At 44.4% G+C, this 17907-nt stretch overlaps 1 protein-coding gene across 4 annotated transcripts in view; it reads left to right on the top strand.

Annotated features, from left to right (window-relative positions):
• The first annotated feature begins 451 nt into the window (after positions 1-451).
• The window catches only part of LOC106565537 (receptor tyrosine-protein kinase erbB-3), a 35898-nt gene continuing 18442 nt past the window's right edge, over positions 452-17907 (top strand). For 2 of the 4 annotated variants that reach the window (XM_014132781.2, XM_014132779.2), the window contains exons 1-2: positions 9870-11419; positions 12447-12601. In XM_014132781.2, coding sequence (XP_013988256.2) covers positions 10396-11419; positions 12447-12601 — 1179 coding nt within the window. In that variant the 5' untranslated portion in view covers positions 9870-10395. Of the gene's footprint in view, positions 918-9867; positions 11420-12446; positions 12602-17907 lie in introns of those variants that run through there. The other 2 variants (XM_014132782.2, XM_014132780.2) reach the window with 2 other exon arrangements.

Raw genomic sequence — 17907 nt, 5'->3', positions numbered from 1 at the left:
TCAATGGTGGGCTTACATTAGCCCGGATAAGGACTCCCTGCGAGAAGCCAGGATGCCCAAATGATGTTGAGTCTGTTGTGTGTGGTTCATCATATTTAACCGGTAGGGCTTCAAGATTGTCTACAAGTTATTTCTTCAAATAATTTAGGTATAGAATTATGTAGGGATTTCTAAATATATCTCAGAAATCAGAAATAGGATACAAAAATGATCTTGATTCATCATACAGTACTAGCATGACCAATAGGCCTAATATAAGCACATGAAAAAGGAGCTTTATTTACTACGAAGGATTGTTCAATAATAATCCATTGCTACTTTGTAGACTTGATTTATGTAGACTGTTGTAGAGTAGCCTACAGAAGGCGCATCTGCCTCTGATAGGTTCAACGACCAGTCTGTGGTCCAATCAGTGACTAGTGATGATTTTACACATCAGAGGTTGAACGATTGTAAACTCTGTGTCAAACCGATGTACACTTGCCTTTAACCTATTCATAGCGTGTACTTTTGTCAATACTCTTAGCGTTTTTCTGTCAATTGAAGGAATGTATTAACCAATTGGACTCTGCTGAGTAGCCTTCTGCCTCACATAAAAATGTCAAGAGGACTCTTCAGTCGACTTTAAATTGACTTACTTGAACTGTTCTTCTCTTTGGGATACTGTACATAGCAGGGGATACATTCGAAGACTTCACCTGTAGATTTGGACTTTTATTCAAAGGATTTCGTAGCCTTACAATTCCTGAGCAGTCGGATAATAGTAGAGTTTAGTCGATATTGTACATCTCTCCGAGCTCGTAATGTTTGATACATTATGTCGACTGTCCGAATGAGGATGACAGGTCTCCGGCAGGTGCTCGCGCTGTGCGTCACGCTAACATGGCTCCAGTTTACCTGCGCTCAAACCCAAGAAGGTAGGTTCCGTGTCTGTATTGTGCTCGCCATCAAATTGAGTAGACTGCAATGTCTTTCCAATTACTTCCTAATCCCCCGATTTTATGAGCCATTATGTTTTCTATTTGACTTTAACCACACAAATTGTACTTGGGCAAATAGTTTAATTTATGCCCAAAGAATGTTGCCTATTATTTTGTCAATAATCCCACTTTTAGGCCCAGGAAGTGGAACACCACTAAAAATATACATTGCTTACGAAATGTTGTTATAGGCAAAAAAAGAGTCAACAGTGTTTAGTGTCACCGGTGCCCATATGTCCTATATGTTTTTCTCGCTGTGTTAATTCACAATCAATCTACATGCTGTAGTGTTTTTATTTTATTTTAGCAGTGACCAATCCCACAGAGTTGTGTACATAAAAGAGTCAATGGTGCATCTCTTGTGCTCACCTAAATCAGTGCTGTCAATCTGACCATAGAGACAAAACCAGTTTCATATGTGCAGAACCTGTTTGCTGTGCGTCAGCCGACTTTCAGAACAGAGTGTGCCTATGTGTTTGTGTCAATTGTCTCTGTGCTTCTTTTGTATGTTATCGCTCTCCATGCAAGCTGCTAACAAAACACAGCTCCTCCCTAGAAATGGCTATTTTTTCTTTCTGTCTTTCTCACTTTGCACCTCTTTACATTTTTTAACCCCAGTGTCCATATGATATAGTCAAGAGTTAAAAAAAGATCTACTCATTAACAAGCTTCCTGGAAACTTGTCAAATCTGTGAGGTGTATTCATGGTGAGTCAGGTATGATTGTATAGCCTCCATGTTAGACTGAAGTGTTGTGATTTGAATCTGAACTTTGGCTCTGTACTGATGTCATCTGGCCTTAGGTAAATAAGGTGGTGCAGTGCAGGAGGAAAACAAAGTCAACAACAGGTCAGGAGGCAGTTGATAGTCAGACTGAGCCTCTGGCATCAGTGAAGGATAATAGGCAGAAGTAAATATACTCATACATGTCACGCAACTAAGGAAATATAATTCATGTAGATTTTGATCTGCATCAAATCAGTACTTTATTTCCTCTGCTAGCACACTAGGTCTATACCTATTTCAATGTATTCTCTAGAGATCTATAATCCCTTATCAATACGTGGTAAACAATTTGACAAATGTTGTAAATATGTGGTAAACAGTGAATTCATTGAAGGTAAATGATGCATGGATCATATTTATTACAAGTTAATAAATGTTTTATTACACAATGGACCAGAGTTGCGTCTGCATGTGCCCCAATTATTATAAGCAGTTAAATGACTCACACTTTATTTATTGAGGGCCAGCTGGTCCTACATTGCAGCTATGGGGTGAAGACAGTTTTGCTCCTATCCTAAAATGTATCCAAATTTCATTGAATGAAATATAATTTCAATTTGATTGATTGATTGATTGGTTGGTTGGTTGGTTGGTTGGTTGGTTGGTTGGTTGGTTGGTTGGTTGATTATTTGTCCTATACGTGACCGTGGGCACTGGTCAGGCAGTGGTTTGTTTTCTTAGCCGTTGAAGATGTGGCACAGAGCTCTAGATTACAAGGCCCTATAAAAGCACTGCGTGCCATGAACTCATATCAGGGGTCGGAGATAACGACTAACAGCCATGCCATAGAAACGTACCAATCACAGCCCGTTCTCAGGCATCTCTTCAAGCTTGTTTTTCTTCACCCGGAACTGTGTGTGTATGTGTACAGTGTGTGCTTGTGCATGTGTCATCATTTCATTCTTGTTATGTGATATATGTTGTTTTCAAATGTTGATGATTGAGTGATTTCTGATAAAGATTCATTATGGCATACCGTAATGATGTTATGATTCATGCACACCTTTGTAAGATGTGGATTGTTTTTTGGTTAATAAAAACAAAACATTTACCAGATCATCAGGTTTAATACTACAGATATGGGAGTCATGTCTGTGAAATAGAGAGGTAGGAAAGCTGGGTTATTTTCATATATTGGTCTCCCAGACTAGTGCAGTGCATGGCCACTGTAGAGGAACAGCATTAATCAGTGAATGTTTGCTGAACAACGTTAATTGCACTCAATCACTTTTTATGATTTCATTGGTTTCAATATGTATTAATAGCTTAGATTGTATGTATTTCTTTGTAATTGCACAATACTTATCCAACCGTTGTACCCATTACAGTTAATATTTCAAAAGTTTATTTCCAAAGATTTTAGATTAGGGTTTTGTTGCAAAACGCTATACACTGAGTATACAAAACATTAAGAACACCTGCTCTTTCAATGGCATAGACTGACCAGGTGAATCCAGGTGAAAGTTAGGATCCCTTATTGATATCACTTGTTAAATCCACTTCAATCAGTGTAGATGAAGGGAGGAGACAGGTTAAAGAAGGATTTTTAATCCTTGAGACAATTGAGACATGGATTGTGTATGTATGCCATTCAGAGGGTGAATGGGCAAGACAAAAGATTTAAGTGCCTTTAAACAGGGTATGGTAGTAGGTGCCAGGCACACCAGTTTGTGTCAAGAACTGCGAAGTTGCTAGGTTTTTCACGCTCAACAGTTTCCCATGTGTATCAAGAATGGTCCATCATTCAAAGGACATCTAGCCAACTTGACACAACCGTGGGAACCATTGGAGTCAACAGGGGCCAGCATCCCTGTGGAACGCTTTCAACACTTTGTAGAGTCCATGCCCCAACAAATTGAGGATGTTGTGAGGGCAAAAAGGGCAACTCAGTATTAGGAAGGTGTTCCTAATGTTTGGTATACTCAGTGTATATCCATTATTAAGCTGGAATGGAATGTTCGTATCCTGTATATTTGACATAGAAATTCAACCAACATGAATCTAACCTCTAATGGTATAGCGTTTGGTTAGACTTAGGTCCTGTCCCTATGGCACCCTATTCCCCAGTGATAGATTTCAAATAAATACATGTCTGTTACTGAACAACCCCATGCCACGATTAGAGGTGGAAAAAACACACCAATCTCTTTGGTAAATTCTTTACACCAAAAAAGCTAATTTACCAACATTTCTGAAAATGGATATATAGCGTTTTGGAATGAAACTCTTTATTTACTCTTTTCATTTATCACAGAAAAAGTATTCCTAAGCTAAGCATTATTACAATATCAATGGACCTGATGGATTATACCCTGCGGGAAGTGAACAATAGCGATATAAAATGTGCTTTATGAAATAAATGTGACATAGTATGTGTTTATATGCTTTGATGTGTGTGTTGATCCTTCTGCTCTGTGTATGTGTGTTTGTGTGTGTGTGAGTCAGTGTGTGTGTGCTGAACATACATCTCAGTGAGCCGTGTATGTGAGAATAGACCTCTAAGGTATGCAGTAATCTGTTGGCGTCCTGAGCCAAGTTTCTGTTTACCTCATCCACCGTTTCTATCGCTTTATAGAAATAGTTTATCTCCTCCTACCTCCATTCTTTCTTTTCTTTCCCTCCCTTTTCTTTCCTGTGGAAACAGCTGAATGAAAATGACAACTAAACCTGATCCAGGACTGAGAAATGTTTTCTAGTGTGTTAGGTTACTGTCTATGGAAATGGACAATGACACCACTATCTAGCCTTGACTGCATATGCAACAGAGGAAAAAAGTCAGGAGAAAATGGAAAAGAGGTATAGAGTCTAGGAAAATATCTTAATTGAGAGAGAGAGAGAGAGAGAGAGAGAGAGAAGCTTCTATACCAGAACCCTGGGGCCCTGGGCATGCTCCTAAATGTCAACTGCATGAACTCTCCAAAAATCATTGAAAGGTCATGATGTTTTGACTACAGTCAACTGCAAGTTTCTGCAGCTGCTCTTCACCAACTTCATCCTGCAGTCATCACCTGCATTGTGGGAGGCTCTATTGTCAACCAATCATTAGTGTGTTTTTGTTTGACCCATACAAACGTTGCTAAAGACATGACTAAAACAGGAAGCAATTGGCCACAATTTCTGTGTACAGTAGATATACAGTGCATTTGGAAAGTACTCAGACCCCTTGACTTTTTTTCCCTCCACATGCGTAGAATACAGCGGGTGTAACGATACAGTGAAATGCTTACTTCCAGCTCTTCCTCAACAGTGCAGAATAAATGTGAAGTAGCAAAACTATCATTTTAAACTGAGTGGTTTGAGCCCTAAATGATGACTGGCTGACAGCCATGGTATAGGAGGCCGTATATCATGGGTATGACAAAACTTGTATTTTATATAATAGTTTTGCTACAGTATATTGTATATTTAAGCAATAAGGCCCGCGGGGGTGTGCTATATGGCCAATATACCAGGGCTAAGGGCTGTCGAAAGGTTGCTGAGTCGAATTCCCGAGCTGTTAAAAATCTGTCGTTCTGCCCCTGAGCAAGGTAGTTAACCCACTGTTCCCCGGGCACCGAATACGTGGATGTCGATTAAGGCAGCCCCCCGCACCTCTCTGATTCAGAGATTGGGTTAAATGCGGAAGACACATTTCAGTTGAAGGCATTCAGTTGTGTAACTGACTAGGTATCCCCCTTTCCCCTTTCTTAGTCACGGCGCTATGCAGAGTCCCTGGATACAGACCATAGCAGTGGTATATTGGCCATATATCACAAACCCTCGGGCCTTATTGCTTAAATATACAATATACATTAGCAAAACTATCAATATACAAAGTAGATTAATAAAAGTAATACAAATAGTAAGAAAATAACAAGAGCGTCGATAAGAGTCGATAAAAAAAAAGACAAGGTAATACAATATATAATATAGAAGACAAAAAGTTACCATTCTATACAAACAATGTGGAGGTAGATAACGTGGCTGAACACCTTCTGTGTGTACAATTATTGTGCTTGCATACACATGAATGTTTGTGTGGTGATTGTACACTTTCGTGATTTTGTTTGCCTGGGTGTACATGTGCAGGTGCACAGGACTATTTCTCAACAGGTAATTGAACTGGTTGAGTGTCAACAGCTTGAAGCCATCCACTGATAGCAGTGACCCAGCTCAGGCTTCTCCCAGTGCTTAATCTAGGTGGGGCAGTGATAAGATGGCTCGCAGAGGGCAATGTACACATAAGAACATAATTACAATCTAATGATAATTCCAATTCCAAGGCCCAAACGTGTCTACACTGCACAAAGTCCATGGCCCAATTTGAGCTGAACAGAACTCCTACAGTACACATGCTTAAATGACACTCTCTTGTGTTGTAACTTGTACACCTGGCATCTAGCTGGTGATTCGTTATAGAAAAAAATTCTGTTCCTTGTTTATTACACACATGCAACCTCACAATGGCAGGTTGCGCATATGCAAGTGCTAGGCAAGAGCAAAATGTGCAACCTTGCTGGTGTCCAGGACCAAGATAGAAGAGCACTGGTCTAATGTAGCATGCTGCTAGGTACACTTAGAAAAAAAGGTGCTATCTGGAACCTAAAACGGTTCTTTGATTGTCCCAATAGGAGAACCCTTTGAAGAACCATTTTCAATTCAAGGTATAACCCTATTGGGTTCCATGTCAAACCCTTTCCACAGAGGGTTCTAAACTCAGCAAAAAAAGAAACATCCTCTCACTGTCAACTGCGTTTATTTTCAGAAAAGTTAACGTGTAAATATTTGTATGAACATAACAAGATTCAAGAATTGAGACATAAACTGAACAAGTTCCACGGACATTTGACTAACAGAAATTGAATAATGTGTCCCTGAACAAAGGGGGGTCAAAATCAGAAGTAACAGTCAGTATCTGCTGTGGGACCATGACGGACCCTCCACCTCCAAATCGATCCCGCTCCAGATTACAGGCCTCGGTGTAGCGCTCATTCCTTCGACGATAAACCCGAATCCGACCATCACCCCTGGTGAGACAAAACCGCGACTCGTCAGTGAAGAGCACTTTTTGCCAGTCCTGTCTGGTCCAGCGACAGTGGGTTTGTGCCCATAGGCGACGTTGTTGCCGGTGATGTCTGGTGAGGACCTGCCTTACAACAGGCCTACAAGCCCTCAGTCCAGCCTCTCAGCCTATTGCGGACAGTCTGAGCACTGATGGAGAGATTGTGCATTCCTGGTGTAACTCGGGCAGTTGTAGTTGCCATCCTGTACCTGTCCAGCAGGTGTGATGTTCGGATGTACCGATCCTGTGCAGATGTTGTTACACGTGGTCTGCCACTGCGAGGAAGATCAGCTGTCCATCCTGTCTCCCTGTAGCTCTGTCTTGGGCGTCTCGCAGTACGGACATTGCAATTTATTGCCCTGGCCACATCTGCAGTCCTCATGCCTCCTTGCAGCATGCCTAAGGCACGTTCACGCAGATGAGCAGGGACCCTGGGCATCTTTCTTTTGGTGATTTTCAGTCAGTAGAAAGGCCTCTTTAGTGTTCTAAGTTTTCATAACTGTGACCTTAATTGCCTACCGTCTGTAAGCTGTTAGTGTCTTAACGACCGTTCCACAGGTGCATGTTCATTAATTGTTTATGGTTCATTGAACAGTGTTTAAACCCTTTACAATGAAGATCTGTGAAGTTATTTGGATTTTTACTAATTATCTTTGAAAGACAGGGTCCTGAAAAAGGAACATTTATTTTTTTGCTGAGTTTACATGGATCCCAAAAGAGTTCTACCTGGAGCCAAAAAGGGTTCTCCTATGGGGTCAACCAAAGAACCCTTTTGGAACCCTTTTTTCTAAGAGTGTAGTGTTCAGGAATGTCCATAGACCCTCTACCCAGGTAGAGTCAGTGTGCTCTGTCTGACTGGGATTGATGTCCAAGTGTGTCCAAATTCCTCTAGACTAGCACCTGTAACCCTTTCTCTCTTGATCCTTCACAAACACAATAAAGTAGCTGCTATCACTGCTTTATGATGGCTGGACCTGCTCATTGAACTGTTATCACACGCTATACGCTACTCTCTCCAGAATCACCTTCTAGCTTTTACTGATTGTTATTCCCTGTGTGAATCTAATGAACCAGTACATGTTAACACGTTCGGTGCTCATGTCTATGTGACTCCTCAGAGTCTCCAGATTTAATGCTGAACATGTATTTCGATCATTGTGAGAGCACAAGAACACAGCACATAGACAACATGTGAGAGCACATGAGCTAGACAACATTGTCACACCCTGATCTATTTTACCTGTCTTGTGCTTGTCTCCTCCCCACACCAGGTGTCTCCCATTTGTTCCATTATCTCCTGTGTATTCATACCGGTGGTTTCTGTTTGTCTGTTGCCAGTTCGTCTTGTCTCGTCAAGCCTACCAGTGTGTTTTTCCATACTCCTGTTTCTCTAGTCCTCCCGGTTCCGACCTTTTCTGCCTGCTCTGACCCTGAGCCCTCCTGCCATACCATTCTGCCTCCCCTGACCTCGAGCCTGCCTGCCGTTCTGTACCCATCTGACTCTGACCTGGTTTACGAACTTCTGCCTGTCCTCGACCTGCCTCTTTCCTGCCCCTTGTCTATTAATAAATACCAGAGACTCAAACCACCTGCCTCCTGTCCCTCGTTATAGTACGAACTGGCCATGATGGACCCAGCAGACTCGGACCAGCTCCGCAACACTGTCTCCCTGCATGGAGCCACCATCGGAAGACATGAGGAGCTACTCTAGAATCTTATGGAAGGACTCCATACTTTGGCGGAACGCCATGACCAGGGCTTCAAATCATTACTGGAGCAATTCCGTGGACTATCTATCAGGCAGCATGCTACAACGGAGACCTCCGAGATGCTCAGTAATCCCCCTACAAGTGGTGATTTTTGTCTAGCCTACCCCGGCTTCCCAAGAACCCCGCATACCTCCTCTGGAGCGCTATGCTGGGGATCCTGGAACCTGCCAGGCGTTTCTTTCCCAGTGCTCCCTCATCTTTGAGCTGCAGCCCTCTTCGTTTCCTTCGGATCGTTCGAAGAAAGCGTATCTCATAACACTGATGTCTGGAACGGCGCACACCTGGGCTACAGCAGTTTGGGAGCAACAATCCACCATTTGCCTTCGTCTGCAGGATTTTGTGGCGGATGTGAGGAAGGTGTTCGATTCTCCTGTGTCCGGGAGAGGTGGCCTGAAAACTACTTCTACTACGTCAAGACTCCCATAGTGTGGCAGACTACGCGGTAGACTTTCGCACGTTGGCTGCCGAGAGTGCCTGGAACCCGGAGTCCCCATTTGACACCTTCCTTCATGGATTATCGGAGGAGATTAAAGACGAGCTCGCAGCTCGGGTGTTACCCTTGGACCTCGACTCCCTCATAGCCTTAACCATAAGGATTGTTGGGCGCCTATGGGAATGTAGGAGGGAGAGGAGGTCTGTTCTCGTCCACACTCGCTCTTCCATGGCTGCTTTCTCCTCCGAAGAATCCTGGAAGTCCCCGATGCCTGCATTCCCGAGTGGATCCGATGTCACCGAGCCCCCTCGGGAATCATCAGGGACAGGCGACTCGTTTACTCCAGAGCCTATGCAACTGGGCAGGGCTAGATTGTCGCCTAACGAATGATTACGCAGGCTGAGCTACAACAGTTGCCTGTATTGTGGTGCTACAGGGCGTTACATATCCACCTGTCCAGTAAAATACCAGGCTCATCAGTAGGTACGAGTACGCTGGTGGGCCATACTGGGAGTCTTCTAACTCCTATTACTCGTACTCCTTTCCATGTTATCCTGCTGTGGGGTGACCAGTCTAAATCTCTCCGGATGCTCATTGACTCTGGGGCTGATGAGAGCTTCATGGACGCTACTATAGTATCTGAGCATCTCCACACAACTCCTCTACGTTTCCATGGACGCCAGAGCACTGGACAGCACTTCATTCGGGGCTAGAGCACCCTGGCTTCTCCCCTCTCTGCACTCACTTCTTCTAAGGTGCCGTTCACATGGTCCCCAGCTGCCGACACTGGGTTTTTGGATCTCAAGCATCGTTTCACCACAGCCCCACACTCATCCATCCGGACTCATCCCGTCAGTTCATGGTGGAGGTTGACGCCTCGGATGTTGGAGTGGGGGTCATTCTGTCCCAATGTTCGGCACAGGACCAAAAGTTGCACCCCTGCGCTTTTCTTTCTCATCGCCTGAATTCTGCTGAGAGGAACTATGACATTGGTAATCGAGAGCTTCTTGCAGTCAAGATGGTGCTGGAGGAGTGGAAGCATTGGCTTAATGGGGCAGAACACCCATTCTTAGTTTGGACCGACAATAAGAATCATGAATATATCCGCATCGCCAAACGCCTCAACTCTAGACAGGCTCGTTGGGCTCTGTTATTCACTCGGTTTAACTTTACCATCACCTACCGCCCTGGGTCCAAGAATGTTAAGCCTGATGCTCTCTCCTGCCTGTACAGTTCTGCGGCTACACAATCAGACCCAGAGATCATCCTCCCCACCTCCTGTCTCACTGCTACACTTATCTCAGGAATCAAGAGCCTGGTCCACAAGGTGCACCAGGCAGGGGGCATGGCTAACCGGATGTTTGTCCCTGATTCGGCCCGGTCCTGAATGGGCCCATTCCTCGAAGTTCACCTGTCATCTCGGTTCCCGCCAGACCCTGGCTTTCATCCAATAACGTTTCATCCTACAACGGTCGCCGCCTGCACAGTGCCGAATCTATGGACTTCCTGTCAACATGGTCTCCGATCGTGGTCCTCAGTTTCCGTCACGATTCTGGAAGGCGTTCTGCACCCTCATTGGGTCGTCGGCCAGCCTGTCCTCCGGGTTTCATCCTCAGTCCAACGGCCAGTCGGAGCGTGCCAAACAGGACCTGGAGACGACACTTCAGTGACTCGTCTCGGCCAATCCCACCACCTGGAGCCAGCAACTCGTGTGGGTGGAACATCATACCCTGCTCGGCCACTGGGCTCTCGCCTTTCGAGTGTTCCCTGGGTTACTAGCCTCCGCTCTTCCCAGAGCAAGAGGAAGAGGTCAGTATGCCCTCAGCCCAGATGTTCGTCCGTCGCTGTCGGCATACCTGGAAGAGAACCCGGTCCGCTCTTCTTAAGACCACCTCCAGGTGTCGGCGACAGGCGGACCACCACCGGACCCCGGCTCCCCGTTTTTGTCTTGGGCAGAGGGTATAGCTCTCCACTCGGGATCTGCCCCTCAGAGTGGAATCCCGTAAACTTTCCCCCCCGCTTTATCGGCCCCTTTCCCATCTCTAAAATCCTTAGTCCCACTGCTTTTCGTCTTCTATTGCCCCACACCCTCCGTATACATCCCACATTTCATGTGTCTAAGATTAAACCTCTGTCTCACAGCCCTATGTCTCCTGTTTCCAGACCCCCTCCCCCCTCCCCCCCATCTCATCGATGGCCTTACGGCATACAAGGTGAGATGCCTCCTGAGTGTTCAACTTCGGGCAGTGGTTTCCAGTATCTGGGTGACTGGGAGGGTAATGGCCCGAAGAAGAGGTGCTGGGTCCCCGCTAAGGACATCCTGGACCTGGCCCTCATCACTGACTTTTACCGCCAGCATCCCGGTCAACCAGGCATGCGCCCGGGTAGAACGCCAGGTGGTGCCCCTAGAGGTGGGGATGCTGTCACACCCTGATCTGTTTCACCTGTCTTATGCTTGTGTCCATCCCCCACCAGGTGTCTCCCATTTGTTCCATTATCCCCTGTGTATTTATACCAGTGATTTCTGTTTGTCTGTTGCCAGTTCGTCTTGTCTCATCAAGCCTACCAGTGTGTTTTTCCATACTCCTGTTTTTCTAGTCCTCCCGGTTCCAACCTTTTCTGCCTGCCCTGACCCTGAGCCCGCCTGCTGTCCTGTACCCATCTGACTCTGACCTGGTTTGCGAACTATTGCTTGTCCTCGACCTGCCTTTTGCTTGCTCCTTGTCTATTAATAAATACCAGAGACTCGAACCATCTGCCTCCTGTGTCTGCATTTGGGTCTCGTCCTGTTTCATTATAAACATGGTCTATCTCTTTAGGGTAGTCACAAGCAGGCCTGTGTACAGTTCAACGTCCCATCAGATCCAACACAGTACAGCTTGTTCTTAGCTACCTTTCAATCTGTGAATAAATTACCTATTGGTATATAGGGAAACAGCAACTGGAAATAAAAAAACAAACACGTTATTATACAGAGTTAGCCTCTCTTCCTTCCTCTTTCCCTTTCTCTTTCTCTCTCTTTGGACATCTGGCTGAGATTTGAATAGCAAAACAGTCTCTCTGTCCCAATGACATGGAAAAGGACTGGACTCCTACAGTCCACAATAAACAAGGCCCAGTATGTCTGCCCCAGAGACAGTCAGTTACTGTATTGAATGTAGCACTGGCCTCAGCCTATTTCACATCACATGTATCCATTCAGGCCGTTAGCATGCAAAGCTAAAGGGCATGAGAAATGAGCATAAACAAATTAATTATTATTCCTAGCACTGACAGTTATTACAGTAGGTATTAGTCAGAGTTTGAATGTATGTTGTGAGCTGATGTGTTACATCAAAACTACACAAAATGGATCAGTACTGACAACAACTTAGGCTAGAGTTTTGAAGTGAAATCCTTAAAACTGAAGAACCATCTTTTGCCTTTCTTTCCCCGCAGTGATATGCTCCGGCACCCAGAACGCACTGAGCGTGACAGGAAGTTCACAGACGCAGTACACACTGATGAAGGATATGTACAGCGGCTGTGAGATTGTCATGGGCAACCTGGAGATAACCATGATGGAACATTGGAGGGATTTCACATTTCTACAGGTGAGGGGATGAACAGGTGGATGAATGGCAACAGGTGTGTGTGTGTGTGTGTGTGTGTGTGTGTGTGTGTGTGTGTGTGTGTGTGTGTGTGTTTCTTGCATCAGGAGTGTATGTATAATTTAGTCCAGTTCAACAGAAGTCTATATATAGTGCCAGCCTATTTTCCTGACAACCAGTGCTGTAAAGTACTTAAGTAAAAATACTTGAAAGTACTACTTAAGTAGGTTCTTGGGGTATCTGTACCTTACTTTACTATTTATATTTTTGACAACTTTTACTTTTACTTCACTACATTCCTAAAGAAAATTATATACTTTTAACATTTTCCCTGACACCCAAAAGTACTTGTTACATTTTGAATGCTTAGCAGGACAGGAAAATGGTCAAATTCACACACTCAAGAGAACATCCCTGTTCATCCCAACTGCCTCTGTCACGACTTCCGCCGAAGTCGAGTGCTCTCCTTGTTCGGGCGGCGTTCGGCGATCGACGTCACCGGCTTTCTAGCCATCGCCGCTCCATTTTTCATATATCCATTTGTCTTGTCTTGTTTCCATACACACCTGGTTTTCATTTCCCCAATGAAGCTACTTGTATTTAACCCTCTGTGTCCCATCATGCTTTGTGTGTAATTGTTTCATGTTATTGTGGTGTTTTATTACGCGCTTTATTTTTGTATGTTCAGTGTTTTGAGCGCATTTGATTTATGTAGTGCTCTCGTTTTGGAACTAAAATAAAAGTGCGCCTGTTTACGTCACTACTCTCCTGCACCTGACTTCGCCTCTAAACACCCGATGACAGCCTCTTGTCTGTCGGACTCACTAAACACAAATGCTTCACTTGTAAATTATGTCTGAGTGTGGAGTGTGCCCCTAGCTATCCATTAATAAATAAAAAACAAGAAAATTGTAATTGCTAAAATAAAGAGTTTAAAATTATTTATACTTGTACTTTTACTTTCGATACTTAATTATATTTTAGCAATTACATTTACTTTTGATAATTAAGTGTCTTTAAACCAAATACTTTTAGAATTTTACTCAAGTAGTATTTTATTGGGTGACTTTCACTTTTACTTGAGTCATTTTCTATTAAGGTATCTTTACTTTTACTCAAGTATGACAATTGGGTACTTTTTCCACCACTGCTGACAACACTAAACACACAATCAGACATGTCGGGCCACAGACTTCCCTTTGCTGCTCAGAGAACTACTCAGAGCTCTTATCAGTGTGTCTCCTGTGGATAATGTCACTGTCTCCTGTACAAAATGAGTCACCTTACATTTCCTTCTATAACTTTAGTCCAGGGCCGGCCCCAGGCATAAGCGATATAAGCAATTGCTTAGGGCCTCCGGCCGCTAAGCGGGATCTCAACTTACTGTTGAGAGGTAGAATAGTACAATACATACGGTGAAAGTTCGAAATTTCAAATCAAATCAAATCAAACTCTATTTGTCACATGCGCCAAATACAACAAGTGTAGACTTTACCGTGAAATGCTTACTTACAAGCCCTTAACCAACAGTGCAGTTCAAGAAGAGTTAAGAAAATATTTACCAAGTAGACGACAGTAAAAAGTAATAATAAAAGTAATACAAAAATAATAACAATAACGAGGCTATATACAGGGGGCACCGGTACCGAGTCAGTGCGCGGAGGTACAGGTTAGTTGAGGTAATTTGTATATGTAGGTGGGGATGAAGTGACTATGCATAGACAATAAATAGCGAGTAGAAGCAGTTTACAAAAGGGAGAGGGGGTCAATGTAAATTGTATGGTGGCGATTTTATTAATTGTTCAGCAGTCTTATGGTTTGGGGGTAGAAGCTGTTGAGGAGCCTTTTGGTCCTAGACTTGGCACTCCGGTACCACTTGCCGTGCAGAAGCAGAGAAAACAGTCTATAACTTGTATGACTGGAGTCTCTGACAATTTTATGGGCTTCCCTCTGACACCGCCTATTATATAGGTCCTGGATGGCAGGAAGCTTTGCCCCAGTGATGTACTGGGCCATTTGCACTACCCTCTGTAGCGCCTTAGGGTCAGATGCCGAGCAGTTGCCATACCAGGCGGTGATGCAACCGGTCAGGATGCTCTCGATGGTGCAACTGTAGAACGTTTTGAGGATCTGGGGGCCCATGCCAAATCTTTTCAGTCTCCTAAGGGGGAAAAGGTTTTATCGTGCCCTCTTCACGACTGTCTTGGTATGTTTGGACCGTGATAGTTTGTTGGTGATGTGGACACCAAGGAACTTGAAACTCTCGACCCGCTCCACTACAGCCCCGTTGATGTTAATAGGGGCCTGTTCGGCCTGCCTTTTCCTGTAGTCCACGATCAGCTCCTTTGTCTTGCTCACACTGAGAGAGAGGTTGTTATCCTGGCACCACACTGCCAGTTCTCTGACCTCCTCCCTATAGGCCGTCTCATCGTTGTCAGTGATCCGGCCTACCACTGTTGTGTCGTCAGCAAACTTAATGATGTGTTGGAGTCGTGTTTGACCACACAGTCGTGGGTGAACAGGGAATACAGGAGGGGACTAAGTACACACCCCTGAGGGGCCCCAGTGTTAAGGATCAGTGTGGCAGACGTGTTGTTGCCTACTCTTACCACCTGGGAGCGGCCCATCAGGAAGTCCAGGATCCAGTTGCAGAGGGAGGTGTTTAGTCCCAGAGTCCTTAGCTTAGTGATGAGCTTCGTTGGCACTATGGTGTTGAACACTGAGCTATAGCCAATGAACAGCATTCTCACATAGGTGTTCCTTTTGTCCAGGTGGGAAAGGGCAGTGTGGAGTGCGAATGAGATTGCGTCATCTATGGATCTGTTGGGACGGTATGTGAATTGGAGTGAATCTAGGGTGTCTGGGAGGATGCTGTTGATGTGAGCCATGACCAGCCTTTCAAAGCACGGATTACCGCCACAGAGCGGTAATCATTTAGGCAGGTTACCTTCGCTTCCTTTGGCTCAGGAACTATGGTGGTCTGCTTGAAACATGTAGGTATTACATACTCGGTTAGGGAGAGGTTGAAAATGTCAGTGAAGACACTTGACAGTTGGTCCGCGCATGCTTTGACTACATGCCCTGGTAATCTGTCTGGCCCAGCGACTTTGTGAATGTTGACCTGTTTAAAGGTTTTGTTCACATCGGCTACCGAGAGCGTTATCACACAGTCATCCAGAACAGCTGGTGCTCTCGTGCATGCTTCAGTGTTGCTTGCCTTGAAGCAAGCATAAAAGGCATTTCAGTCGTCTGGTAGGCTCGTGTCACTGGGCAGCTCGCGTCTGGGTTTCCCTTTGTAGTCCGTAATAGTTTTCAAGCCCTGCCACATCCGACGAGGGTCAGAGCCGGTGTAGTAGGATTCAATCTTAATTCTGTATTGACGCTTTGCTTGTTTGATGGTTCGTCTGAGGGCATAATGGGATTTCTTATAAGCGTCCGGATTAGTCTCCCGCTCCTTGAAAGCGGCAGCTCTAGACTTTAGCTCGATGCGGATGTTGCCTGTAATCCATGGATTCTGGTTGGGATAGGTATGTACAGTGACTGTGGGGACGACGTTGTCGATTGATGAAGCCGATAACTGAGGTGGTGTACTCCTCAATGCCATTGGATGAATCCCGGAACATATTCCAGTCTGTGCTAGCAAAACAGACCTGTAGTGTAGCATCCGCGTCATCTGACCACTTCCGTATTGAGCGAATCACTGGTACTTCCTGCTTTAGTTTTTGCTTGTAAGCAGGAATCAGGAGGATAGAACTATGGCCAGATTTGCCAAATAGAGGGCGGGGGAGAGCTTTGTATGCATCTCTGTGTGTGGAGTAAAGGTGGTCTAGGATTTTTTTTTCTCTGGTTCCACATGTGACATGCTGATTAGAATTTGGTAAAACTGATTTAAGTTTGCCTGCATTAAAGTCCCCGGCCACTAGGAGTGCCGCTTCTGGGTGAGCATTTTCTTCTTTGCTTATGGCCTTATAGAGTTGGTTGAGAGCGGTCTTAGTGCCAGCTTTGTTCTGTGGTGGTAAATAGATTGCTACGAATAATATAGATGACAACTCTCTTGGTGGATAGTGTGGTCTACAGCTTTTCATAAGATACTCTACCTCAGGCGAGCAATACCTCAAGACTTCTTTAATATTAGACATCGCGCACCAGCTGTTATTGACAAATAGACACTTCCACCCCTCGTCTTACCAAAGGTAGCGTCTCTGTTCTGCCAGTGCATGGAATATCCCGCTTGCTCTATATTGTCCGTATCTTTGTTCAGCCATGTCTCGGTGAAACATAAGATGTTACAGTTTTTAATGTCCCGTTGGTAGGATAATCTTAATCGTAGGTCATCAATTTTATTTTCCAATGATTGCACGTTAGCAAGAAGAACGGATGGTAGTGGGAGTTTACTCGCTCGACTACGGATTCTCAGAAAGCAGCCCGATCTGCGGCCCCTTTTCCTGCGTCTTTTCTTCACGCAAAAGGCGGGATCTGGGCCTAATCCAGTGAAAGCCGGATATCCTTCTTGTCGGACTTGTTAAAGGAAAAAGTTTCTTCCAATCCGCGGTGAGTAATCGCTGATGTCCAGAAGTTATTTTCGGTCATATAAGACAGTAGCAGCAACATTATGTACACAATAAGTAAAAAAATAAGTTACACAAAACGCTTTTTTTTTTTTTTACAAAATAGCACAATTGGTTGGGAGAATGTAAAATGTCAGCCGTGTTCTTCGGCGCCATCTTCAAGTTTGGTTGTGCATCAGCAGTTTCTCAATTAACATTTTAGTCATTTAGCAGACACTCTTAACCAGAGTGACTTACAGGAGCAATTAAGGTTAAGTGCCTTGCTCAAGGGCACATCGGCAGATTTTTCACCTAGTCGGCTCAGGGATTCAAACCAGCGAACTGCCGACAATCTCTTGTTTTGTCAGTCACTCAATTAGCCATATCAGCCAACAATTCTTAGATTGGTAAATTTGTCTAGCTGGTTATGTAAACTTGTAGTAATCATGCCCATGGACACTGACCTCCAGGGGGGTCCCATTGATTTTGTTAGTCACTCTCATTCAGATATCATTAACATGGCATAAGTCATGGCAAAATGTGTAGAATTGCAGGAAATTTGCTATAAAAGTGCAAAAATGTGTCTCCGCCCTATGGCTATATGAGTAGAATTGCATGAAATGTGTTGCAAAGTTGCAAAAATGTTCACCCCATGGCAAAATGTCTATAACTGGAGAAAACTTGCTTTAAAACTGAAACATGTTCTCTACACCCCACTGCAAAATGTGTGGAATTGCAGGAAATTTACTTTAAAATTAAACA

Source organism: Salmo salar, chromosome ssa12 (assembly GCF_905237065.1).
Source record: "Salmo salar chromosome ssa12, Ssal_v3.1, whole genome shotgun sequence".
Taxonomy (NCBI): domain Eukaryota; kingdom Metazoa; phylum Chordata; class Actinopteri; order Salmoniformes; family Salmonidae; genus Salmo; species Salmo salar.
This window is presented reverse-complemented; position numbering and strand designations above follow the sequence as displayed.